The sequence below is a fragment of the Styela clava genome, chromosome 6, assembly GCF_964204865.1.
Source record: "Styela clava chromosome 6, kaStyClav1.hap1.2, whole genome shotgun sequence".
In the NCBI taxonomy this organism is placed as follows: domain Eukaryota; kingdom Metazoa; phylum Chordata; class Ascidiacea; order Stolidobranchia; family Styelidae; genus Styela; species Styela clava.
In genome coordinates, this window is record NC_135255.1 from 23,961,634 (window position 1) to 23,985,347 (window position 23,714).

General features: G+C 36.9%; 1 protein-coding gene across 1 annotated transcript in view; it reads left to right on the forward strand.

Moving 5' to 3' along the window:
• LOC120331185 (uncharacterized) overlaps nucleotides 1-22,875 on the forward strand; it is a 105,560-nt gene extending 82,685 nt beyond the window's left edge. The window contains exons 28-36 of the mRNA XM_078113344.1: nucleotides 7,661-8,841; nucleotides 12,827-13,010; nucleotides 13,819-14,135; nucleotides 17,548-17,574; nucleotides 17,713-17,730; nucleotides 18,700-18,726; nucleotides 19,092-19,121; nucleotides 20,306-20,449; nucleotides 21,025-22,875. Of these exons, the coding sequence (XP_077969470.1) occupies nucleotides 7,661-8,841; nucleotides 12,827-13,010; nucleotides 13,819-14,135; nucleotides 17,548-17,574; nucleotides 17,713-17,730; nucleotides 18,700-18,726; nucleotides 19,092-19,121; nucleotides 20,306-20,449; nucleotides 21,025-21,078 (1,982 nt within the window). The 3' untranslated portion in view covers nucleotides 21,079-22,875. The remainder of the gene's footprint in view (nucleotides 1-7,660; nucleotides 8,842-12,826; nucleotides 13,011-13,818; nucleotides 14,136-17,547; nucleotides 17,575-17,712; nucleotides 17,731-18,699; nucleotides 18,727-19,091; nucleotides 19,122-20,305; nucleotides 20,450-21,024) is intronic.
• The last annotated feature ends 839 nt before the right edge of the window (nucleotides 22,876-23,714 follow it).

The window sequence follows — 23,714 nt, forward strand, 5'->3', positions numbered from 1 at the left end:
TTTCACAAGCCGAGCCTTCACTCAGGGAGGGGCATGTTTAGAAGGGGGAACCACCGGGCAGCATGTCATGGGGGTTGAATTTTATTGCTTAGTTTTATGGTTCAAATAATACTGAGCCACCCAGCATGTGATAAATGGGTAGGCAATACCGAAAACGTAACGATTCCACTACTTACGAGAGTAATAGCTTCTTAAATATCATTAGATATCAGTCAAATCTTGCACAGTGCCTTTTTTGGGTGAAGGGTGCAACTAATCGTTGCATAGAAGGTTTGGTATTCCCACAGTATGTGTACGAGGTTGGGTTAGGCCATATTTCCCCCCCCAATTTTTTCTATTTCAGTTCTATTACAAGTTCGGGGACTGCCTTTGTTAGCCAAGCGAATATACCCCCTGCCCATGAGTTTCAGTTCCTTTACATCGCTTGATGTAAAGTAGGCGGACAAAATTAGTTCTATATTGCTACGCACACTTCTGGAGCGCCAAAAGTTTGATAGCAGGTTCATCTTACCCTTTTCCATTTTAATAACACAGGAGATTCAGCAACAACTAAAAAAATCTGGCAACTGGTAAATGTTTTCCTGGATGAAAAAGAAAAATCCCACTCAGGTAAATTGTTATTCAAATACAGTTTCACTGACATCAGTTGTTATGGCAACCTGATGTGGATTCCAGATTTACAAGTTTTCTGGGATTGATGGCCCAGCTCAAGTCACAATTGTGAGAGAAAACTTCATTCTAGCAAGGTAAAGGACTTATATTCAATGCAGTAGTAAACCTCACTGCTCTCACTTGTCCAGTTACAGATCAAATATTAACTTACCCTGACAGATAATTGTTCCAATTTCACTAAAATTTTAAATATGACTGATTATTTGATTTTAACAACCAAAGGTTTCAGGCAGGCACTTCGCCCTGGAGTAAAATTTTATTTTCGCTAAATGTTGCCCGTCAATGCTGCTAAACACAGTTTGAGTGAAACTCCTTTAAAAAGGCCTAACATGCCTCTAGATGTTTCATCTCTAGAATAAACACATCTTACTACAGATTCTGATTCCTGTTCATACTTTCCATACAGATCATTCTCCACTGCATTCTCGTCCAATGGAACCTCCTCTAGATGAGGAGAGAACGGGTGACGCTGAACCACTCAGACCTGTTGTTGAACCATCTCAGGATGATCCAAGACCAGTGAGACAGGAACCTGGTGAGTGTTGGTAGAGAATTTTGCTCAACTTGTTTTTATTTAATTTTCACTCTTGTTTTACACTCACTCTCACTCTGGAGCAAATGATATTCTGCTCCTAGCAAGTAAAGTAAAGGGCGGCCAGTAAAGGCCAGAAGCTACTGACATTGTTTGGCACCATACCTTAAATTTTCTTACAAGACGCTCCTAGTTAGGTGCAGGATTGCTAAATGGTTCACTTCGCCATCTGAAAAACCTCGTTTACTATGGGCAGCCGCGGGGGAGCCAAAAGCTATTAAAACTGTGAATAATTAGAATGGTGAATCATAAGTTAGGAAATACGGATGAAGTAAAAACTTGAAGCAGTAATGAGTCCCAGCCAAGAAGAATCCCAAAGGCTCGATGGATCAGGGACTAGAACTCTGTTCGCCTATTTTACATTAGGTTGTGTAAAGGGACTGAAGTCTATGATCAGAGGGCATATTTACTTTGATAACACTGACAGTCCCCGAAATCGTAATAGAACTAAAATAAGGGAAAATCGAAATAAAATTATGGCCTGACCCTAACCTGGTACACATACATAGAGAGTAACGAAATTTGTGCAACTCTAGCGCCCTCTGACGTATGTGAAATATGTATAAGTATAGAAATCCTATGAACTGGCTTAAACCCGATGGATCGTGAACTAGAACTAGGAAACATGAGTAAGTCTCGTCCTGGGTGGGTGAAATTGTAACCTAGTGATAGATTACTCTAGGAGAGGAAAGTCAGCTGTGAAATATTTTAGATTCTTCTTTGATTTCTTTCTCTAGCTGAAAAATTCGCAGAAGAAAAGGAAGCGTCATCTAAGGCTCAGCCGTACAACTCTGATGAGTATGAAGAAGCATCGGCACCTGGTGGAGCTAGTGAGTAACATAACTGCTAGAATTTTTGTAAATGAGGATTGGATTTACGTATTTATCCTACAGTAGAGGAAAACCGATAACACGACTTAATGATATGCAGTACCATGGCCTCTCTTCCGCCTACCAGTCCATGTCGGGTATGGGATTAGTTAGCCAATTATGTTCAGGATGCATGGACATTATTTTTTGAGAGTGAGTTGATGTGTTATAAAGGCATTTAAATTGAAGTTTTGTAGTCAGAATTGCATAATTTGGAAATCTGGGCCAAACTTGCAACTCAAATAAAAGCTTGTGAAAGCTAAAATTATCAGAATTTTTTTATTTGTTTATTCATCAATTTATGAATTTATCTAACTGGAAACAGAGTTCTAGAAACTTGGTTTGCCCCAAAGGAGGGTTATAGGGCTGCCATATAGACAGCAGGTTAGGAATAGTGATGGTCCAAAATTCACTCAATTTATCATTTTATCATCGATTTAACCTATTACATTATTGACAGCGTTGGTAGAGATTATAGATACCTTTCTAGCGGTACTATTAGATTGGATTTATAATGCACCATTCACATTTTATAAGCATTTCATTCAATATTCACCTCGACGTCAAATAACCATTGCGTGATCTAAACATCGATGTTACGCAATTACGGGTTACGCAGTGACGTTACGAAATTACTTCATCACTTTGTCATCACTGCGGCATATTTCCATTTTTGGGAATTTTAATTTACTGATTTTCTGTGTGGAAAAATAGAGTAGATAGAATGTATAAAAAATTTTGACTCGGAGTATATGGTATATAAAAATTTGAATTGGAAACATTTGTTCGTATAAAAAATACCAAAAACGCCTTCACGGAACTGTGGATATGGAAAAAATAGCATTTATAAAATGTATGAGAAACTTTAATTTGTTTTCAGTGAAGCGCAAAGTTTCTGGTCAGCAAGAACGCCAAGATGCACTGGGTGGACAAGAAGCCGCTGGAGGTTTGGGACAAGATGAAGGTCTGTAATTGATAATTCGAAAAATTATTGTGAGGCTTCCTAATAGGGTGACAAACATATATCTTTAGGGAGACATGATAACAGAGCTACTCAAATATTTTCACCAAATGTTCGCACATATAACAGGGCTACTTAAATATTTTCACCAAAGGTTCGAACACAAAATGTAAGATTAACATATATCTTTAGGGAGACACTATAACAGGGCTACTCAACTATTTTCACCTAAGGTACACACACAAAATTGAAGATTTAAATATATATTTAGAGAGACACTATAACAGGACTTCCTAATTATTTCATCAATGGTTTGCACACAAAAATTCAAGATTTACCTATATCTCTAGGGAGACACTATTACAGGACTTCCTAACTATTTCATCAAAGGTTTGCACACAAAAATTCAAGATTTACATATATCTTTAGGGAGACACTATAACAGGGCTACTCAACTATTTTCACCTAAGGTTTACACATAAAATTGAAGATTTACATATATCTTTAGGGAGACACTAGAACAGGGCTACTCAACTATTTTCACCAAGGCTTCGCACACAAAATTTAAGATTTACAAATATCTTTGGGGAAACACTTTAACAGGGCTACTCAGCTATTTTCACCAAAGCTTCGCACACAAAATTTAAGATTTACATATATCTTTAGGGAGACACTATAACAGGGCTACTCAACTATTTTCACCTAAGGTACACACACAAAATTGAAGATTTAAATATATATTTAGAGAGACACTATAACAGGACTTCCTAACTATTTCATCAATGGTTTGCACACAAAATTCAAGATTTACTTAGATCTTTAGGGAGACACTATAACAGGGCTACTCAACTATTTTCATCAAAGGTTTGCACACAAAATTTAGGATTTACATATATCTTTAGAGAGACACTATAACAGGACTTCCTAACTATTTTCACCAAAGGATTGCACACAATATTTAAGATTTACATATATCTTTAGGTAAATTATACGGAAATTACATATACGACAGACAAACACGATAAAACACCATTGATTGCATTGTCAACATGAAGTTCAGTTTTAGCTGACCGATGTGTTTTATTGGTCATAGATGTTACTTTCTTACAAGAACTAGTATAGGAAGTTTTATAATTTGGCTAAAATAGGGGTTGTCACAAATTTCATTGGATTTTTCCACATTTTTTCAATAAATTAAAAACTTTTAGAATGTCTAGGGCAGGGGTGGGCAACCTTTTTGTGCTTTTTTTGGCTCAAAATTGGCTAAATTTAAGGACAAAATTCTTCCGCGTGCCGACCAAAATTAAAAACAATGCTTTGCTACTTTCAAAGCAAAAATACACAATAATAAACCTTTTAAATATGTACAGACAGATTCACATATCGGGAATATATCAGTCTGACAAATAGACTTGATTTCTTTTATTATTCTATATCTGTGAGACTTCTGCTGCTGCATTACAGCTAATAGCGATTTTACATTGGGTTTATATTTTGTAACTTTCAAAGAAATACACGAACTACTGGTTTCATCTTTCAGGCTACTCCTGTAACGAAACCTAATAAATTTCATAACTGAGAACAGGAATTCCCAAGCATAGGTCGATCAAAACATGTAGAGTAGTGCATTTGCAAAGTTTTTAAGACACGAAAAATTTTCGGAGATGGTATACCAATCACGCAATTGTTCGTTTTCTGCACTTCTCTCTTGTATTCCCTTCCCTAATCGCTTATATTTTTTATCGAAAACAATTTATAACAGTGAGTTAGCAAGTAGCTATAACCAACATGAGCTGTACAACTTCATAAATCAAGCAAAAATGACGAAAAATGGTGGCACAGACGAACTTTATTATGTAAGAATGTAGCCAAATAAATTCTGCTCTAATTTCGTGCCTAATCATTTGTTACGTCATAATATATTTATTTGTAGCCATATGTCACGAAAGGACAAAAAGAATTTAAATAAATAACGAATTGTTAACAAACAATAATGAATGAACGAACACCTAGCTCCATCAGATAATGCAGAGTCTTGAAACTTTTTATCTGAAGAAGAATGATCTCATTTCTAAGGCCTCGATCGCGTCCCGAATTAATGTACTCGCGTGCCAAGTTTGGCACGCGTGCCAGGGGTTGCCCACCCCTGGTCTATGGTGTTATTTGATCGTTGCTAATGAGACAAAGTATAACATCAAACTAAAACAGAAATGAATATGGCATCTGTAATAAATATGACTTTCTATTCGACCTGAGCTGGCCATCTTAATGTTATGGCGAACCACAGCATTACATCAGGTTCCATTCAAAGTTGAGTTTGGAATGGTTTACTGGTTATTCCTTGCACAATAAAAGATGAGTTGAATTATGTGACACCTGAAAGTGATAAAATATCTCACATATTTCAAGCACATACATTTTTTAGAACGCCATATACAGAGAAAATGAAAACGCTGATAAAATATGGCAATGTGTGGTAACCATAAAACAGAGCAAGTCTGATAAGACCTTGTTTTAAAACGTAATAGAGAGTCGTTAACGACATCGGAAAGTTATAAAACGAGCGAGTGGTTTTCAACCCCACATGTTGAAGGTTTTTGCGCGATAACTTCTGAAGAAAACAAAGACTTCGGATCGGTACATGTTACAAGAATGCGAGATAGTAAGGAAGTTCGCTGCTCGATTAAGTCAAATCATATTTAAGTTCATTAATAAGTTGGACCATGATACAGCGAAATCTCACAAATATACTCGCATATTTTGGGGCGAGAGAATATGTTATTTCTATTTATTACTCAAGTCAATTTATTAAAACAATATCAGTTATTGGAAGCGACTTGATATGGGAAACACCCTCTACGATAATTTCACAAATTTGCTTCATAATGCCTGACTTGACTTTATTAAGTCAAAGTTGATTAAAATACAAATCAAATTGATATGACTGAACCAATAGAGCTATTAGTGGGCTGACGTTACGTCAGTTCACAGCACACAGGAAAAAAGTGGTTTAATGAAAATATTTTATTCATGAATTTATAAAATTATATGTTCCTTCAAAATTGGTGCAGCTAGACTTCAATTCGGAAAAGATTCTCAGAGACAACTTTGGAGGCCTCAGTTACAAACCCAATACCAGGATGTTGAGAAATCACTTGCGTACATGTAAACAACCGCAAGTAACGACGAAGTCTTTATTAGCGTGATCAGACGCTTAGTGAACTGCTGGGCCAGGTCTGATAGGCAGGCAATCAGGCCTTGTGTTTTTCAAAAACAAGTCACGCATCTGTAGGGTATCGAGAGGAGCCTTCGTTAGAAGTTTGTTATATGATTTATCGGTCGCGAAGAACTTTGTTGCGTTTCGGTTACAGGTCGCAAATGAGTGCTGGATCTCCAGTTGCAAAAGCTAAACGATGCAATGTATGTATGTTTATTTGCTTCAATATGTGTCAGAATCTTGAAATTAAAAAAAACAGTATCCAGGAGGAGTTCTTCCCCTAAAGGCACACAGTTGGGCAACATGTATCACTCTCTCTCAAGTACAATAGCAGTTTTGAGATTGCTATGCTCAAACAGGACATGTCCCATAAATGAAAGAACTGATAGAACTGCAAATGCGCTATGCGATACACAATCACATAATATTTAATAAAAGGCGATTAGATGTCGTAAACTGGGACGCAAATCTACAATACCTAACGAAGGAAAGTACGCAAATTGCTAATAAAAGATAAACCTATTCAATCAGCATATTTCCACCTTTGGTTGATGGTTTCATTCACATCGGCTTTTTGAGAAATGCAAAAGTCAAATTAAACTTCAGTCAGTTAGATTTGCTACTTCTGATCAGCTCAAAGTCCAGAGTGAGAGAATGAACCGCTCTCGCGAATCAATTGGATGTTTTTGCTTTGTGGGGATTTGAAGGACATGAATCGCAAAAATAATTAGTGAAACATTATGAGAAGTTAAAGTTTAATTTTTTCTGATGGTGTGCTCAAAGTTTAAAATGAGGGAAGTCAAAGTTGGATGCTGTCAAAATCTTGAACCGAGTTTTAGGTTTCTGGAGAAATTCAATGTTGTATACGAGATTAAAATATTCAGTTTCATTGAACTCCTGGAGTTTTTCAATATACCAATTTTTAGATGGAGAATATCTGGTTTGAGAGAACTGATATGGGAACAGAGCTACAAACCATGAGGATGATGCCAACCAGCATAACATATTTCAATGATAAGAGACTCAAAGGACTCAAGGACTCAAAATCTAATATCTTTATAATGAAAAAAAATTAAAATGAACGCTTCATCGTCTAAACGAATCTCCAGGCGTGATAATTTTTTTTTTTTGCAAATAAAAAAGTTATTTCTGAGTAATGATTTCATGCGATATTTCGCGATTTTCAACAGATATATTTTTTTCAAATATCGACCAATATAAAAACTATGTTGAATTATCTGGGTAGATCTGAAAAATAGTCCAACAGTAGTAAAAGTGTCCATTTTTATGAGTGTGCAATATACGAAATAAGGCAAACGTTAAATTTATTTTTTGCATCTACGTTGTAGAAAAATTTCAAATATTCAAGAAAGTCATCAACGATTTAACGAGGAGAAATGCACAGCCAGCTTCAACTATCGGATGTCTTACAACTCCGGATGTCAAGATTCGTCCTCGTACAGCGGATATCGATTTCTATGGAAGCGCTGCTGAGAATGCTGAATACAAGCCAGAGCTTGGTTTCAGCCAGCACACTCAGAAGCAACCTGGCAAAGAAATATCCATGGAAAGCTTTTTTTCGGATGGCAAATCGAGAGTTGCTCTAGTCGGGGGAGCCGGATATGGCAAAACCGAAATGTCTAAAAGTTTCTCCGTTGATGTGCTTGATCAAAAGATACCAGAGCTTAGAGGAGTCGAGGTTGTTCGTCACATTAACTTTCGAGATCTTCTATCTAAGAAGGAGGTCAGTCTCGGGAAATTATTATTTGGAGATACAGATTTGGATGAAGATGTCCGAGATCATGGTGTTGGATGGATCATATTGCATCCCGAAAAGTTTCTTCTCGTAATTGATGGAGCTGATCAATACGCTTCCCCTCAAGATCTTGGCAAATTACGCGGTAACGCCAATCACTATGATAAAGCAGATCCCAAGCTTCTTATAAATCTCATCCTCGCTCAAAAGCTTTTACCCGGAATCAAGCTTCTCTACTCATCACGTGAACACGTTTTACGTTTCTTCGAAGGAGAAGTTCGCCCTGAGAGAGTCATTGCTTTAGCAGGTTTCGATGAAGAAAGTGTGGAAAAGCTCATTTACGCATTTAGCGGAGAGCATGGCGAATATGTCATGAATCGTCTCAAAAAAGAAGCACGCGGCTTACTTTCTCTTTGCTCTATTCCGATGTTTCTCGTTCTTACAGTAACTGTGCTGATACTGTACAGAAACCTCAATCCCAAGAAAATGACCGACATCCTGCTTCTCGTCTTGCTGAATACCATGAATTCAGAGCATATGAGAGCAGGTGGAAGAGAGGATGTATCCATTTACGAAGTGTTCAACAGCTTGAAGAAAATGTCTTTTGACGGAATGAGGAACAAGAAAGTTACTTTCGCCAAATCAGATTTGCCGGAAGGAATCTCCATTGATCACTTGAAAGATATCATGATCCCAATACCAAGATCAATTGGAATCAACCAACGGCTCTTCGAAAGGAACTTCGTATTCTTTTTCATCCACCAGTCCATTCAGGTTCGTAAACTAAGGCGTGGCTTCAGGACATTGTATCTTGGAAGTAGAATAACTCATGTAACATATGGTTTGACTTGTTCTGGCTTGATAAAAAATTTCAATTTCGAGTTTAGTTAGACTTAGACTTACTTTCTTATTTGCCCTGAATTCAAACCAGGTTCGCGCGCACCAGATCGTTAATTTCCAATAAAAAGTGCGGAATAATATTTTCTTAACTGGTTCTCATTTTGATAGCAAAGTAATAGTCTCAGCCCGGTGTAATTTTTGTCGGTTCCGAGTTAATATTAAATTATATTCTCAGAAATATATATTAGATAGAAACATACACAATATATATTTGGTCGGATTGAACAACTTATTATCGACCAGACTTCTCATTAAAACTGCTTCTTGGTCTGATTTGCACTACTTGCATTTTTCTCTTCTCATCTCGTTTGAAACTTGTCAATAACTTGAATCATCGACGACAAGCGAATAAATCTCTTCTGTCAACTTGTCGAAAAGCTTGTATTAATCGCTCAAAACTGTTGGCTAAACGAGTTTGTCGCAAGAGTGTTTGTCGAGGCCGAGTAAATAACTTTTACCATCTTACTTGAAGTAAAGCGAGAAATTCAATGATTTTGCGTTGATGACACGACTTGTTGAAAAGGTACTTCGCTCAAAACTGTTTTGTTTTTTCGGTTGCAGTGATATCATAACGTCACCAAAGCATGACTCTCTAACTATAATAAAACACCCCTTTGCCCAAAATCGATTGACAGCTTTGTACTTACTGTAAATGCAGTGGCGGCGCGTCAATAGGGCCAACCGGTTGTTTTTTCGGTATAATAAAAAATATTCGAAAAATACCTCAATATCGGTTGCACAGACTGTCTACACTAGCCATATTCTCCCGACATGGTTCATTTTTTGCTAGCAAAGCCTTTGCCGAACGTCGACGGGGCGACGCCGATTTTGCCCCGGTTTCTCATTGTATATCGTATTCTCTTTTTTATCTTCCACTCGCCGCGTTTGTCTCGTTTGTTTTCGGTTTCTTTTACTAAATCATCGGGGCCGATCGGGGCTAGCCCCGAAATTATGACGACACAATGCCGACGTTTCTTACAACAACGTGTTGACATATTCACGCATTCCTTCTCGTTCGTTGGTTGCTTGAAGAGTTGATAGTTTCCTCGCCTTCGTTTTTGTCGTTCGTTTCGCTATTTGAATCAGTTAGAGACCTTTAGTCCATTTGCTTTCGATTTTCCACATTTCTTTTGAGCTCCTCACTTCTTTCCGGCTTCGCATTTCTTAGCCTTAGACCTCATAATGAATAAGTTTGATGCACTACTTCGCACTCCATTTTCGCAGCTGCCGATGAAACAAAAATTATAGGTACAACGTCTTGGGCCTTATCAACCAAAAAATTGTTCACTGGAACAATCCCATGACGGAGGAAAGCGTCGGCGTACATTCTGCGCAGAAACTTGTTATAAAAAACACGAATGGTTGTGTTACAGCGAGGACAAAAATGCACTTTTTTGTTTTTATTGCCTACTTTTTGCTTCCGCCCGTGACTCACGTTAGTGTAAATTTGGTTTTAGAGATCTTAAACATCTTTCTGAGCGTGCCAGGGATCATCAATCTTCTATGGAGCATCTGAACAATGCAGTAAAATACCGAACATTCGGAAATGTTAATATTGCAGCACAGTTGGATGAAGGACGCGCGGTTTCTATTCGTCGGCACAACCAAAACGTCTAGAAAAACCGCCATGTTTTCGGTCGATTGTTAGATGTTTTGAAGTTCATTGGTTGTCACGAGCTGTCTCTCCATGGGCACGATGAACGGGCTGGCTCTTCTAATAGAGGGGTATTTTTGGATATGGTGGAATACGTATTTTATTGTTTCCCGGATACGAGATACAGCATCGCAGAAGTCTGAAATACACGACTGCACAGACGCTCCATTCATTAGCCTTGACTGCAATGCGCCGTATAATACATCCACGTGATAGAATATTGTGGAAAAAAAAGCGAGAAAAAATGAAAACTCACCATCTTCTAGCAGACACTTTAGACCTGCCGTCTCCATCACAGAGCGTTCGTCCCAAACCGGAGAGCTCTGAATGCCATTGAAACACTCAATGAGCTCAGACCTAATTTCGGACACGCCAACGAGTTCCAACGTGTTGGTGCACAAGCTGGGAGACGGCGGCTACATATCTGGCGAAGGATGTCAGAGCGCTTCGGCGAAACAGAAAAAATAAAGAAAACCCCGAAACATTTGTAAAAAATATACGGACGAGAGGGGTTTCAAGACACATATTTTTAATAACGAGGTTAAATTGGTGTGCATAACAATGTAAAAAATGCGCATGAGGAAAATCTTCTTTTATATAAACTTGAACACCATGTTTCGACCCAATCATGACTGCCGCGCCGTCATAAGTTTGAGCTATCAATTTTGACTTCGCGTTGTAAGGCTGTAACACTTCTTTCAGTACAGCCGATATCCCGCAAGCCGTGCGATCAACGATTGGTACAAAGCTGTGAAATCTCTCGGTAGGTTTACCATCTTTCACAAACCGAAAAATCACAGCCAGTTGGGAAACGCACGTGATGTCAGTTGTCTCGTCAGACTGAATCGAAAGGAACTGGCAATTCTCAATTTCGAGAGCCAAATGTTGTAAATAAATTTTATACATTCGAGTCGAGTCGAGCAAATCATTTTGGATATCCTTAGATGTCCCTTTCGAAACAGTTGCGGCATCAAGATGATCTCTCAATACTGTAATACACCGCATCCCTAGATACAGTGACTGCTAATGGATGGAGACGGTATTTCTGGGATGCATGACTTTAATCAGCGCGTTATTGAGCATTTTGCTTCCAAGAAACCGCTGCGTGTTGCATATATGTTCAAGCAGTAGAAGTCTAGCAGCATATATATCTATGAGTGAGCGACGCATGTCCTTATCTTTGCATTAACTTTCCTTTCTTTATAGTGACGTTTTAAACCTTATTTTAGGTTTTGTCTGCTTTCCCGAAGTTTCTGTTAATATGTCATTGTATTTATCTGGGTAAATATTGCCTTTTGAAAGAGGTTTCAAAATAAACTATGTCTATATTTATTAATCCCTTGACTTGGACCGGTTTTAAAGACACTTTCTTATCGTTGAAAATTGTCGCTTTTGCCGATTGGTTGTTACCGATGGAATGGTTTTCATACTCATAAAATGATGGGAGAACTTACAGCGCTCATCCTGTCCCCGTAGATGGGGGTGACTTGTTCCCGCAGTAGCTTGCCCCGGTTGTCAAATTGACCACGCGCCGCCACTGTGTAAATGTCTGTAATTTCGGTGCACAATACAGAACTGACAAGATATTAGTCACTGTCCGGCGTCTGAAATGAAAATAGCTGCAGCAGTCTCATCGATGCAATCATGTCCAACTTTAGCGTCGCCTGTAGCTTTGCTCAGGGAACATTACTTTTTAATTTCTGAGTGAATTCTCGTGACCTTGCTTTGAGCAAACGTCTGTAGATATATATATGCAACAAATTCTGAATAAAATATACGACGACATAAAATATTATTTGACAACATTCTTTACCCAGCACAGTCTTGGATCCTATTTGGAATAATATTTGTGTATAACAAGAATTTCTTAATCACAGGCGTGAGAACTGTTACTATGGGGCGTTGAGATAGCTGAATCGTTGTTAATGGCAAACAAACCATTAAAGACATAGCACAGACGAAATACTCATACATTACCGTAAAATACTCATACATTACCGTAAAATATGAAATAAATCTGTGTAAGTTATCGAATTGTGTGATGACGATGACCTTTGAAGGAAAAAAACATAATTAAACATAAAAGATAACTCGGAAGGATGATCTGGTGGCTGCGAAACTGGTTTGATCTTGGGAATATACTCAGATTCCATTTTTCATTCTGAAACTTGTATTTTTTTCTCATTCTATCTTTCGGTTGAGCAGGAAGCGCTTGCTGCCCTTTACGTTGCTGAAATGCCGACAAAAGAATTCGAAAAGTTTGTTTCTACTGAACTCCACAAAAAGCATTGGGTCGTAGTTCGTCGAATCGTATGCGGCTCTATATTGAATCCCGAGACATTCAAGATTGCAATGGGTGAAGCAGCTGATGTTGGGATTATCAAACAGGGTGAGCTCTTCATTAGTGGAAATTGTTTGTGCGTGTTATCAGACGTTTTCCATAAGTATGAGTGTTTTGTCAATTTTCGCTAGCGCAATGTCCAATAAGATGGAAAATTGTTATTCATACCTAATCGTGAGTTTAATCACTGAATTGTATTCGCTATATTCGCTGCCCATTACGTTAGTCTGAGATACAGAAGTTGGAGAGGAAATTCTGTCGTCTATTATTTTTCCTGTTAACTTTCTCAATTTAATTTGGATTCCATATCGATCATTTTAAATATTAACTGGTGAATACAAGTTGTTTATATAGGTAGATAATTAAGGATTCATGCGATCTGACCTAACCTAAAATCATGTCCACCATATCTATGGCCATGGAATATTTATTATTGACTACCGCCTCCGGATTGAAAAACTTTCAACTCAAATTCCCAGTTTATAGAAACTTCGGCTTGGAGCTGATGAAAAAATCAAATTTCGACATATAAATAATTGCGGTATGTAAGCCATCTTTAATTTTAATGGACTGTTTCAGTGAAATAAATTTTTCTAACTTCCTTAAAAAATTTTGAAATGATGTATCCTCCGCTTTTCACCAATAAGACCCCAAGCAATCCAGTTTTTTAATATTGTCGATTGAAATTGATTGATCGTGACATAAAATTCTGTTTGGGTTTCGACAGAGGACGTTCCCATTAATATTAATTCGGCACTCATTTTTCGTTCCATTGGCAGAATCGTTAGAGAACTGATATATACCAAACTTTACCAGTCACTGAATAATTTCCTGACCTCACCGTTTTTCTTCAAAGGTATTGATCTGAAGAATAAGAGATCGATCTTGTTATCGAGCTTGAAAAATCAGATTCGACCTGGCTTGAATGGGGAAGATCTACTCGAGCTCATGCATGCACTCGATGAATGTGGAAATGGTGCTGATAACGTCATCAAATCATCCATCCGTGAGATTAGATTCAGCTACATACCTCTCACTCCAAGTGATAAATTCACTCTGACATCTGTTTTCGGTCGTTGTTCACTTCTCGATTGCCTCTGGCTGGGTGGTGTTCCTCTCACATCATCTGATCTCAAAATCCTTGCTTCATCAATGCAAAGTTCGAATATCAAGGTCAGGGTTGAATAAGCTTACTATTTGTTTAAAATCGGTTTTAATATTATTCCACTAAATCCATCCAACAACAGTTCATAATGATTGACAGGTGTTGCTTGGCATTTCAGTGTAAATGAATTTGTAACAGTTGCAATAATGATAAATCACAGGTAATATCTGGTAATTTTACAGATATTTTAGCAGTACCAGGCCTCTAATGTTACTAAGAAAATTTTAATCAGACGCTAAATTCAACATTTCAAATCCTGATTGACCAAAATTTTGAAACCCAACACCACTCCCTACTCCACAAATGCAACATTCTGTCAACAATCTTTCACTCCGAAATTGTAGTCTAATATCCAACTCCACTAAATTATACAATACAGCTCTGACTCTAACATCAGACTAAATCCCCTCAGACATCGTTACAATTCCACTCACTTCTTCCATTTAAAATTTTGTTTTTATATCCTCGCTCGATCACCTTTAATTCAATAGGTGATTGAGTTTTCTCTCTGAACAAAGTTTTAGAATCAAACAACTAAGCTACTGTAAATCCTTGCTGTTGCCATTCCGCATAACTTGTGTTGGTAATCAGTGATATTCGATCCATATCGACCGATATTGTGGATAATTAGTGATTATGCGAAAAATATCATAATTTTGACAAAATTATTTTCGTGAAAATTTAAAAAAAATAGTTTTCTTTAGACCAAGTGCATATTTAACCTAACTATGCGTGAGTTATTGATGAGCTTTCATATAAACAGTTGCAATCTTCGTTTTTTCCCATTTCGAATACTACTAATGACTACTTCAGTGGTTCTCAACCGCCGGTCCGCGTCAACCTTGCTGCAGGTCCGCCAAATATATTCCAATATAAATATATTATAAGCAAATTGTAAAATGCAAAGTATTGACTGCATGTCCATTCATTTTGTGATAATTCAACTCCTATTGAATCGTAGTACCGGTATTTGTCTAACAACCAAACTTGATGAGAAGTCCACTGTCGATGTTTCCAGAGAATTTCGTGCGGCCCGCGAAGCATTCAGTGTCAGTATTATTAATATTACTGGCAACACTATTTCCAATACATCTATTTTAATGGATCATCATTGACATTTAATTTTGTCAATACCTTTAACAATGAATCAAAATGACCATTTTCTTGGGCATAGTTACGCTATCTTATCAGAAAACGCACAAAGATTAACGGAGAAGGGGTAACGTTATTTTGTGGAATGTTTCGGCGCACGATACACGTGATATTTGAAAGTAATAAAAAGTTTATAACTTCAGCTCAATGATTAAAACAACGGGAGATCTTGAAAAAATGCCCACGTTTCAATAATCGGTTAATTGTCACAGGAGGAATTCATTCACATTTTCTGTATTCGAAGTCTTGCCAAATGCGGATCTTCCGAAGCAGAAAAACACCACGTTCTGGAATAGTAAATATACAGTTGCGGTTCAGGTTCGTAATGAGAAGGAAGATTTGAATTTCCGGCGCAATCTGCATTCCTAGACCTCACTCTATAAAACCGTAACTGGATTATTTCTAATTTTATTTTAGTTGAACGAAGACGGTAGTGTTTTTTATGGTGGGGGCTTTGTACAAAAGTTCCCGAAATACTTTCCTGAAGCATTATTAACTAGAATTTTGCATCTTAACTCGACACAAAATGTCATGAAGGAAGGTTCAATGAGACATAGGTTGAAATACGTTTAAGCGCAATGTCAAAATTACCAAAAAAGGGAAGGGGATTGAAAAGAATCCGAAAATTACTATAAAACTGTCGCCACAATTAGGCATGATGATTCTGCATTTGCGCAAAGTATGCAATCATCCAATGCGAGTCTATTCATAATTTGCTTTATTAGTTTGAATTTGTGTGTTTAATATAACCTGCGGCTGCGTCGACAAAATAGGAACATTACTATGAAATATCACAACAATCCACAGCTATAAAATAGTGTTTCAAACTACCCGGATTATATTTTTTTTTTCGTATTTTCTGATTCGTATTTTTGCATTGTTACGAATCATACAAATTTGATCTGTTCTTGCAAAACAGTTTCCGCTCTACCGCAATGCTACCACTAAAGATTATTTCCTTGATGTCAACGTTAGAGAAATCCCTAGATCTGCGATAAAATATCAAAGACTACAATTTATTTTTTTTGATTGTACAGTGATACCCCGGTAGTCGACTAAAAATGCTGCGGTAATCGAACAGGAATTCGGATTTTGAACGCTCAAGCCGGGCGGAGCTCGCGGCCGAGTGAGATGATGCCACAAAATATCCCAACTTAATCGATACAGCTCATGACTGACAGACGAAAATCTTAGTATGCAATTGAGACTTGCCAAGTCATCTCGACTCATCTGTTCGTCCTTATATAAAGCGCTTAGTAAAGCTAAAAATTTCCAAAATTCGCCACTGAACAAAATATTCATTGACCGTTCCTTTTTATTTTATGCTGCAATATATCCGTATGAATGCAGTTGTTTGTTTTTGTTGATAAAAATTGACAGGTAGAAAGACTTAAAAAGCGCTTAATCAGCGGTGACTGGTTAAAATGGTTCGCGATAGCAAATAGGTTCGTCACCCCTGATTTAAGCCCTGAACGGCTGGATGTTCGTTAAATCTATGGCCTCATAACGGCGGCTTACTTCATAACCGAGTAGTTTGATAGCACATAGTAGGGTACCTGATTGAAAAGTTTGCACGTTCCGTAATTTGACAGTAGGCTTATAATTTAGCGAAGTTTGATAGTAAAATGGAGGCATGAAAACCCAGATGGTGGTGTTGACAGGACATAGGAAGAGACTGCTACTTCAACTTTTTACAACATGCCCCGAAATGCTCTTGAAAACGAATATCCCGAGCTCAGTGACAGAGCCATTAAATTACTGCTGGTTTTTTGTACAATTTACCTTTGTGAGAAAAACTTTTCAACGTTACCTCTCATCAAGACCAAACAGAGAAATTGTGTGGAAGTCAACGCTTTACGTCGCCTTGCAGAAACTTTATTAGAGCCGCGTTTAAAACGTATAACATCGAAACGACAGCAGCGAATTCCTCAATAAATTGGATTATATATATCTCTTCTTTTGCACCGCCTACTTTTGCCGTAATTGTATTCATGACATTCTTGGTTAATTTTGAAGGTCCGCCGGTCCGCAAAATTTGTTTTGGAATTTTACCGGTCCGCGAACTGAAAAAGGTTGAGAACCACTGGACTACATAATGTAACAATAAAATAAAGCAGACCTCCCCATTCCCACACTTCAGTAAATAATGCGGTAAAGACAGGTTAATGTAACAGCCGATGCGTCATCCACTTAACAATTTCGTAGCCATTACTTAAACAAATGCCACACCATGCTCATAATTCATTATGTTTAATCTCTTATTTGCAGATAAAGGAGGCTTCTTTTGGATTCCCGGTGAGTTGATCAAAAGTGATTCTCGTTTTATCTTGATATTTCAATGCAATATTACCTTTTTATTTCCATACCATGCTATGTAAGCTACTCATCTCTATTGCTTCAAATTGTTCTCAATGAAATTATTTTTCTATTCAGAATGAAGTCAAAGAAAAAGTGAGTCAGTTAAATTTATTTGTTATGGATCTCGAGTCCAATCCTTTGAACATTTACCTCGGTCAGTGTGTAATAGATTAGGCTATGTCGATTCTTTTCCGCAGTCATTGTATGTTTGCCACGGAAAAAATATCGATTCAAATGTATTTATTGCGTGTTACCAGCTTGGTTACATCATCTCGACTGCGACCCTCTAGTGCTCAGTTCAAACTACGCATAATTGTCGAGTTTTGAAAAGCAAGTTGTCGCCCCTGTGATTACTGGTTCACACCAAGGGTTCCCCCCAGCAAAACTTAAGGTTGCAAACCGTTTTATGTGAAACGATGAAACTACTCCCTGCACCAGTTTTCCCCAAGCCCCCCGAGATATTCTATTTCTTCGTTTTTGTCTTTCTAAGCAAAGTAGTAAAATTTTCAATGAATTTAAATTTACCTTCATATTACTCCTAACAATTTGGAAACGTTTCTTTGACCAGGTTACGCCACTGTTGCTAAAAAATCGCTTTGTAATAAATTTGAATCAAGTTTTATAAATAAAGTAAAACAACTATCGGCTCATTCACGAATAGGATCTTCTTTTGCGTTAGTTTTGTTCAAAATCGATTCTGCTTCTCTCGATTTTCACTTTCTATTGCGTCTCCATTTCCACTGAAGTTAATTTTTTTATCATTCTAACTATGTTCATCTAATGTGTACTTTCGGTTTGTGATAAAATAAACTACTGACTATCACAGAAAATATTGTCAAATTCCTTTTACTTTTTCGAGGTTTTCGCACAAAGGTCTCGCCCAGGTTTTCTGATCTCTTGGCCACATATAACCAGTGTGTTATCTATGCATAAGCAAATATACAGGGTGGTCGCTAGCAATACAGAAAATTTGTTAATTAAACTATATTTATTTTCCTGGTATTCTGACTTTGCAACCAGATCTGTAGTTCTACTTTGTGAAGTTAATCCTTTGCTTTACAGATACGTGCTGCCGGATCTGATGAGGAAGTGAGTTGACTTGTTTGAATTATAGTTTCAGTATGAAATCATTTTATATTTACCTCATGAATTTCTTTCCGTACAAAGTGTCGACTACTATTCTTAGGTTTTAAAGATTTTTCTTAAAACTTATTATTAATTTTTTATTGTAGTCAAAACCTAAAATGATTATTGTGGCGTTCCTGTTATCAGTATGAGGACATCTGATCTAATTAGAAATATCATAGAAGGTATAAAAAGTTTGGGCTAACTGGTTTGACCAGGGTTCGAACTCAAGATGTCAGACTGCTAATTCCATCATTTTTTAATTATTACCCCGAGCCATACTACAAATGCCATCACTGTTTAATTTACAAAGTTTCATTTTGTTTTAGCGGGGAAGGATTATAAATGAAGCAGTCAAGGTGAGTTGATTCTACTTGTTCGGTTATTTCTCTTTAAACAACATTGCTTTATCATATTACTCTGAACAAGGCACCAGACAAGCATATATCACTTCATTATGTCTGTAATCTAGCTGTTATGCAAACTCCATTCTCCATAATTGACCAAATTTATACAAATTAGGTCCGAGACACGTTAAATAAACACTTTTTTCTGATCCCCCCCCCCACATTTTTGAGAAAAAAAGTTTGTGTAAAGTGGCATATCACTCTGAATAAAGCCTTAGATAAGCATTTACATAAATTTTACAAAGAACAAATCGTGAAGATCGTTGGACTAACCCGGGCTTGAACTCGGGTTCCTCAATCTATGGGGTCGTCTTTTACATCGGTAATCCAGATGTTATGCCGACTCTATACAAGGCTTTAGACAAGTAATTGACCAAATATATCTAAACAACGTCCGTAATTTTCTTAAATTTTAGTAAATTGAATGCATTGAATAAGAATATATATTGTGAAAGTCGGAATTTGGCATTCAATTATTAAGGCTGGAAATAAATGTTTTAGATAATTTTATTCGTTTCATCCCATGCGGTACTTTTCCAATGTAGATTCACCCATTAAAAATTAATTTACGCATCGTTTTATTTACGATATCGACACCAAGTTACCTGCACAGTGATTATAAAAGTCTGTTTAATGTCATCCAACCAACCCTATAATTCACATTGAAATCGTTTTCGGATTAACCCAGCGTTTCATAAACTTAGTTTTGCAACCTTTGGCTCCTATTATCCCGGAGACAAAAATAGCTGTGTGATGTCATAGTATGATATCAAAATAACCCTCTCATATATAAACCGATTATGACGTCATTTACGTCATTTAAGTTCAAACATGGAACGTTTTTCTGAATTCTTGTTGTGTGAATGTCGCTTCTCCGCAACTAATGAATCAATCGATTCTTTTTTGAAAAAATGAAACTTTTTTCTACAAGGGTAATCAATTTACTTCAAGCCCCGTGCGGCCCGATATTTTACTCAAAATTTTGCTGTTTTAATTTAATTGAAGGGGAACACTTTTTATTCCATCCTGCTTCACTGTCCCGGTCACCTTTGTCCGCCGACCATGCTCATCTAATTCCTCACCGGTACCGATGTCCTTCGTGTTCCTATATATGAGAATTGCTCCCTTGTTTATAGAATGATCCACCTCTCCCACATGATAAAGCTGTTATATTCTGCGACATCTTGCCTCATATCACTGAGGTGATGTGGCTGCTCTACAGAGTAGAACCTGAAGATATTGAGATGATTCAGAGGAAATTGGATTCAATTCCAACAACGGTGAGAATTGTTTGCATTCAATTTCAAATGTTTTTCGTTTCTTTAAGGTTGCAAAACATGATATTGATGCATGTGTGGGGGATTAAGTGATTGGTTCTGGTTGCGAGAGGAAAGTTCAGCAAATTCATGTATGGCCATGCTTTATGGAACAATAGTAAAAGATAAACCAGACAAATTTCATACATGGCCAAGCGCGATCGATTATTGCTTAAAACTGTAAAATCGTGCTCACATCAAGTTTACTGTGATTTTCTTGTAAATTTACTGATAATTTGGGAAAATGATGAGAAAACATTCTTACTCATTGACTCATAATATTACAATTGGGGTGGATATTATTATATAGGCGGAATGGAAAGCCTATGAGACGGTTAAGAAGCGGTAACCAAGCAACAGTCCCTACAATGAATCCAGTGCAGCAGAATTGATTGTTATTCAGAGTTTTTTTTTGCCATTTCCAACATTGATAGAAGTGATGTTTTATCTAGAATGGTCCAAGCCATCTGATCAGCTTTCCTATCCTCGATATCTGTGATTCTGTATAAATTTCTATGAATGTTTATTGTTTGTTATAGGAACTGAAGATGTGGATGTACAATCATGACTGCGGAGGAGTTCGTCTTTATTAAAGAAGATCTGAGCAACAACAGAAATAAACATACTGACTTGTGTTTCATGAAATCATTTGTTGAAGAAAGATTTTAATATTCAGACGATTTTATTTTTCCCAAGTTTGATTCCGATGAGAACGATGTTATGAAACTATTGTATTTTAATGTGATTTCACTGTTCATATTACCGCTCATTTTGAACAGCAAGTCTGTTATTTTATTACATTCAAATATATCCAGTTGAAGTGAACTTGACAATGTTGGGGTGGCAAGTTGAATATCTCCGGTTCAAGCCCACCACCTCACTCAGGGTCTAATAAATTTAAGACGCAAAAATATCATATTTTTATGTATCAGTGGCTGCTCGCACAGAGTCTTGTTTGGAATGAAACTGTGAACATGAAAAAGCAAATACTTTGACCATGGTGAGGTGGCGGGAATGGGGTTTGAACCCTAGATTTTCACGACCACTTTTTATATCGTGACCATTTCTGATTTATTAACAACTTTATTTTTATTCAGTCTCACATTATACAGTTGTTTCAACACGCTTTATATTAAATAACTTACGTAATCTAGTATTTAACATGAACGCTCAATTTTTCTGAACAAAGCTCTGAACACGCAGTTTACGCATATAGCTACTATTACGAGCAAGAAATTTGAACCCTAGATTTATAAGCCTGTTTTATCCTAAAGTTATACCGAACCTTTTCATACTGATATGTTAAATGTGAGTGGTATCTAATGAACTGGGTTGGGATTCATGTTACGACTCTGTAACATCGGGTAGTTACGCGATCTACTTGCAAATAATCAGTCAGGCATCTCCCAACACTCGTTGCGCAGTGGGAAATATATCCTGACGATTTACCAAACTAACTCTTGGGCTTTGCAGAGTTTTGTTTGACTTTATTATTTTTATTAGAGTGAATTTTATTTCTATGTTCTAATTTTTATTTAATATCGTACAGTAGAACCCGATTTAAACCATTTTAATTTGTATAGTGTTCGCTCCTACCAGGATTCAATGAAGCAACCTATTAGATTGGAATGCCAAGAGCTTTAAACGAACTTTTCTAGTGTGGTATATGTGAGACTCGAAACCAATATGTCAGCATAGCCAGACAAACTACAGGGCAATCTTGAATTCATGATTTCTAAAGCAACTGCAGGGTATGCTTGTATATAGAAACGTTGCATGATTCGTAGTCTATAAGTGCAACAATTTCATTGTTCTTTGGTCATAAATTCATTGCCCAGCTTTAAATAAATTCTATATAATCAATGCCATTTCTCATATCGGATTTTCAATAATTATTCACAAGGCCATGGGACCTGTGGGTTTCCTAAGAGGTTGACCATACCCTCCTGTACCTGAGTTCCAACGATTTGCGACTATCCAACGATCCAAGACTATAATCGTCGTATTTTTTTGTTCAGGAATTTTTTGTTTTTATTCGACAATGTGTTTTTACTTTGTATGTATTCATCGGATAATTTATGTATATTTATTGCTCTCTCATACCTGATACTGATTTTTAATGCTTGGAGTCAGAGTCTGTAATATTTTTGCCGGTAGTGAAGCCGAAGTCGAATTGTAATTGGAAGTTTAAAATTTTGAAAGTTTATCAGCCCCAAATTATGTAAAATATATTGTAAATATGGTTTCTTTAAAAACAAACTTCATCATATACACGCAAAAAGCTATATTAACCTAGAGTTTTCTTGATCTAAATTTTGTTGATTTTTATTGCAAACCAGTTGGAACTTTTCCCCGTTTCCACGGCAGTAGTCATTTGTTTCTGTTTTATGATTATGTGTGTCAAGAAATTATTAATCAGAATAATAAAGTAATATTATTCAAATGGTTGTGTTGCTACCAAAGCAGTATAAAAGGCAATAGTTATTGTTGGTTCGCATTTGCATTTTTAAACATCATTCGACAGCGAAAGGCCAACCTGGAAGATGACATGTGACCAGAGAGTAATCCACGCAGATCAAGCAATAACGCCATTGCGTTCATTGACACGGCGCTTTCCCAACGCCGAAAAGTAAGATAAATTTGGGTATGCCGACTTTTTGGACCACAGAATAGCACATGGAAAGTTTTGTTGTTTTAGGTTAGGGACCTGAACGACTAATGATTGTAGCGTACCAGTGGCGCTTATGCCTACATGTATTTTTAAACTATTTCTATGGTGACTGGGAATGAATCTAATACTGCCCATGGTTTGTGACTTCTGTAAATCATATGTGTTTGTCAGTCGACAGTAGTTGAATATTTTTTCCGTGAACAGATAAAATTCGTGAAACAAACCTGTCGCGTCAGAAGGATTTTCCCAGGTTCCAATAACCGGTCACTTGTCTTGAAAGGTGTTCGTTCGACAAGACGGATTTAAATTATATCTAAAGCTAATTAGTATATCTAGAACTAAATACAAGCCACACACTCTAGTGAATTTTTACACGAAAAGCAATTATACAATCACAAACACGGATGAATCTAGTGCACTGTGTCATCGTATCAGCGCTTACATCAGCAAATGGCAGTACGGATTTTGATCAATTGAGCATCTTCATGATTTCATTAATATTAACTTCATCTATGATAAAGAATTAGAATTTTTAAACTAACAGAGCTTTTGATAGTC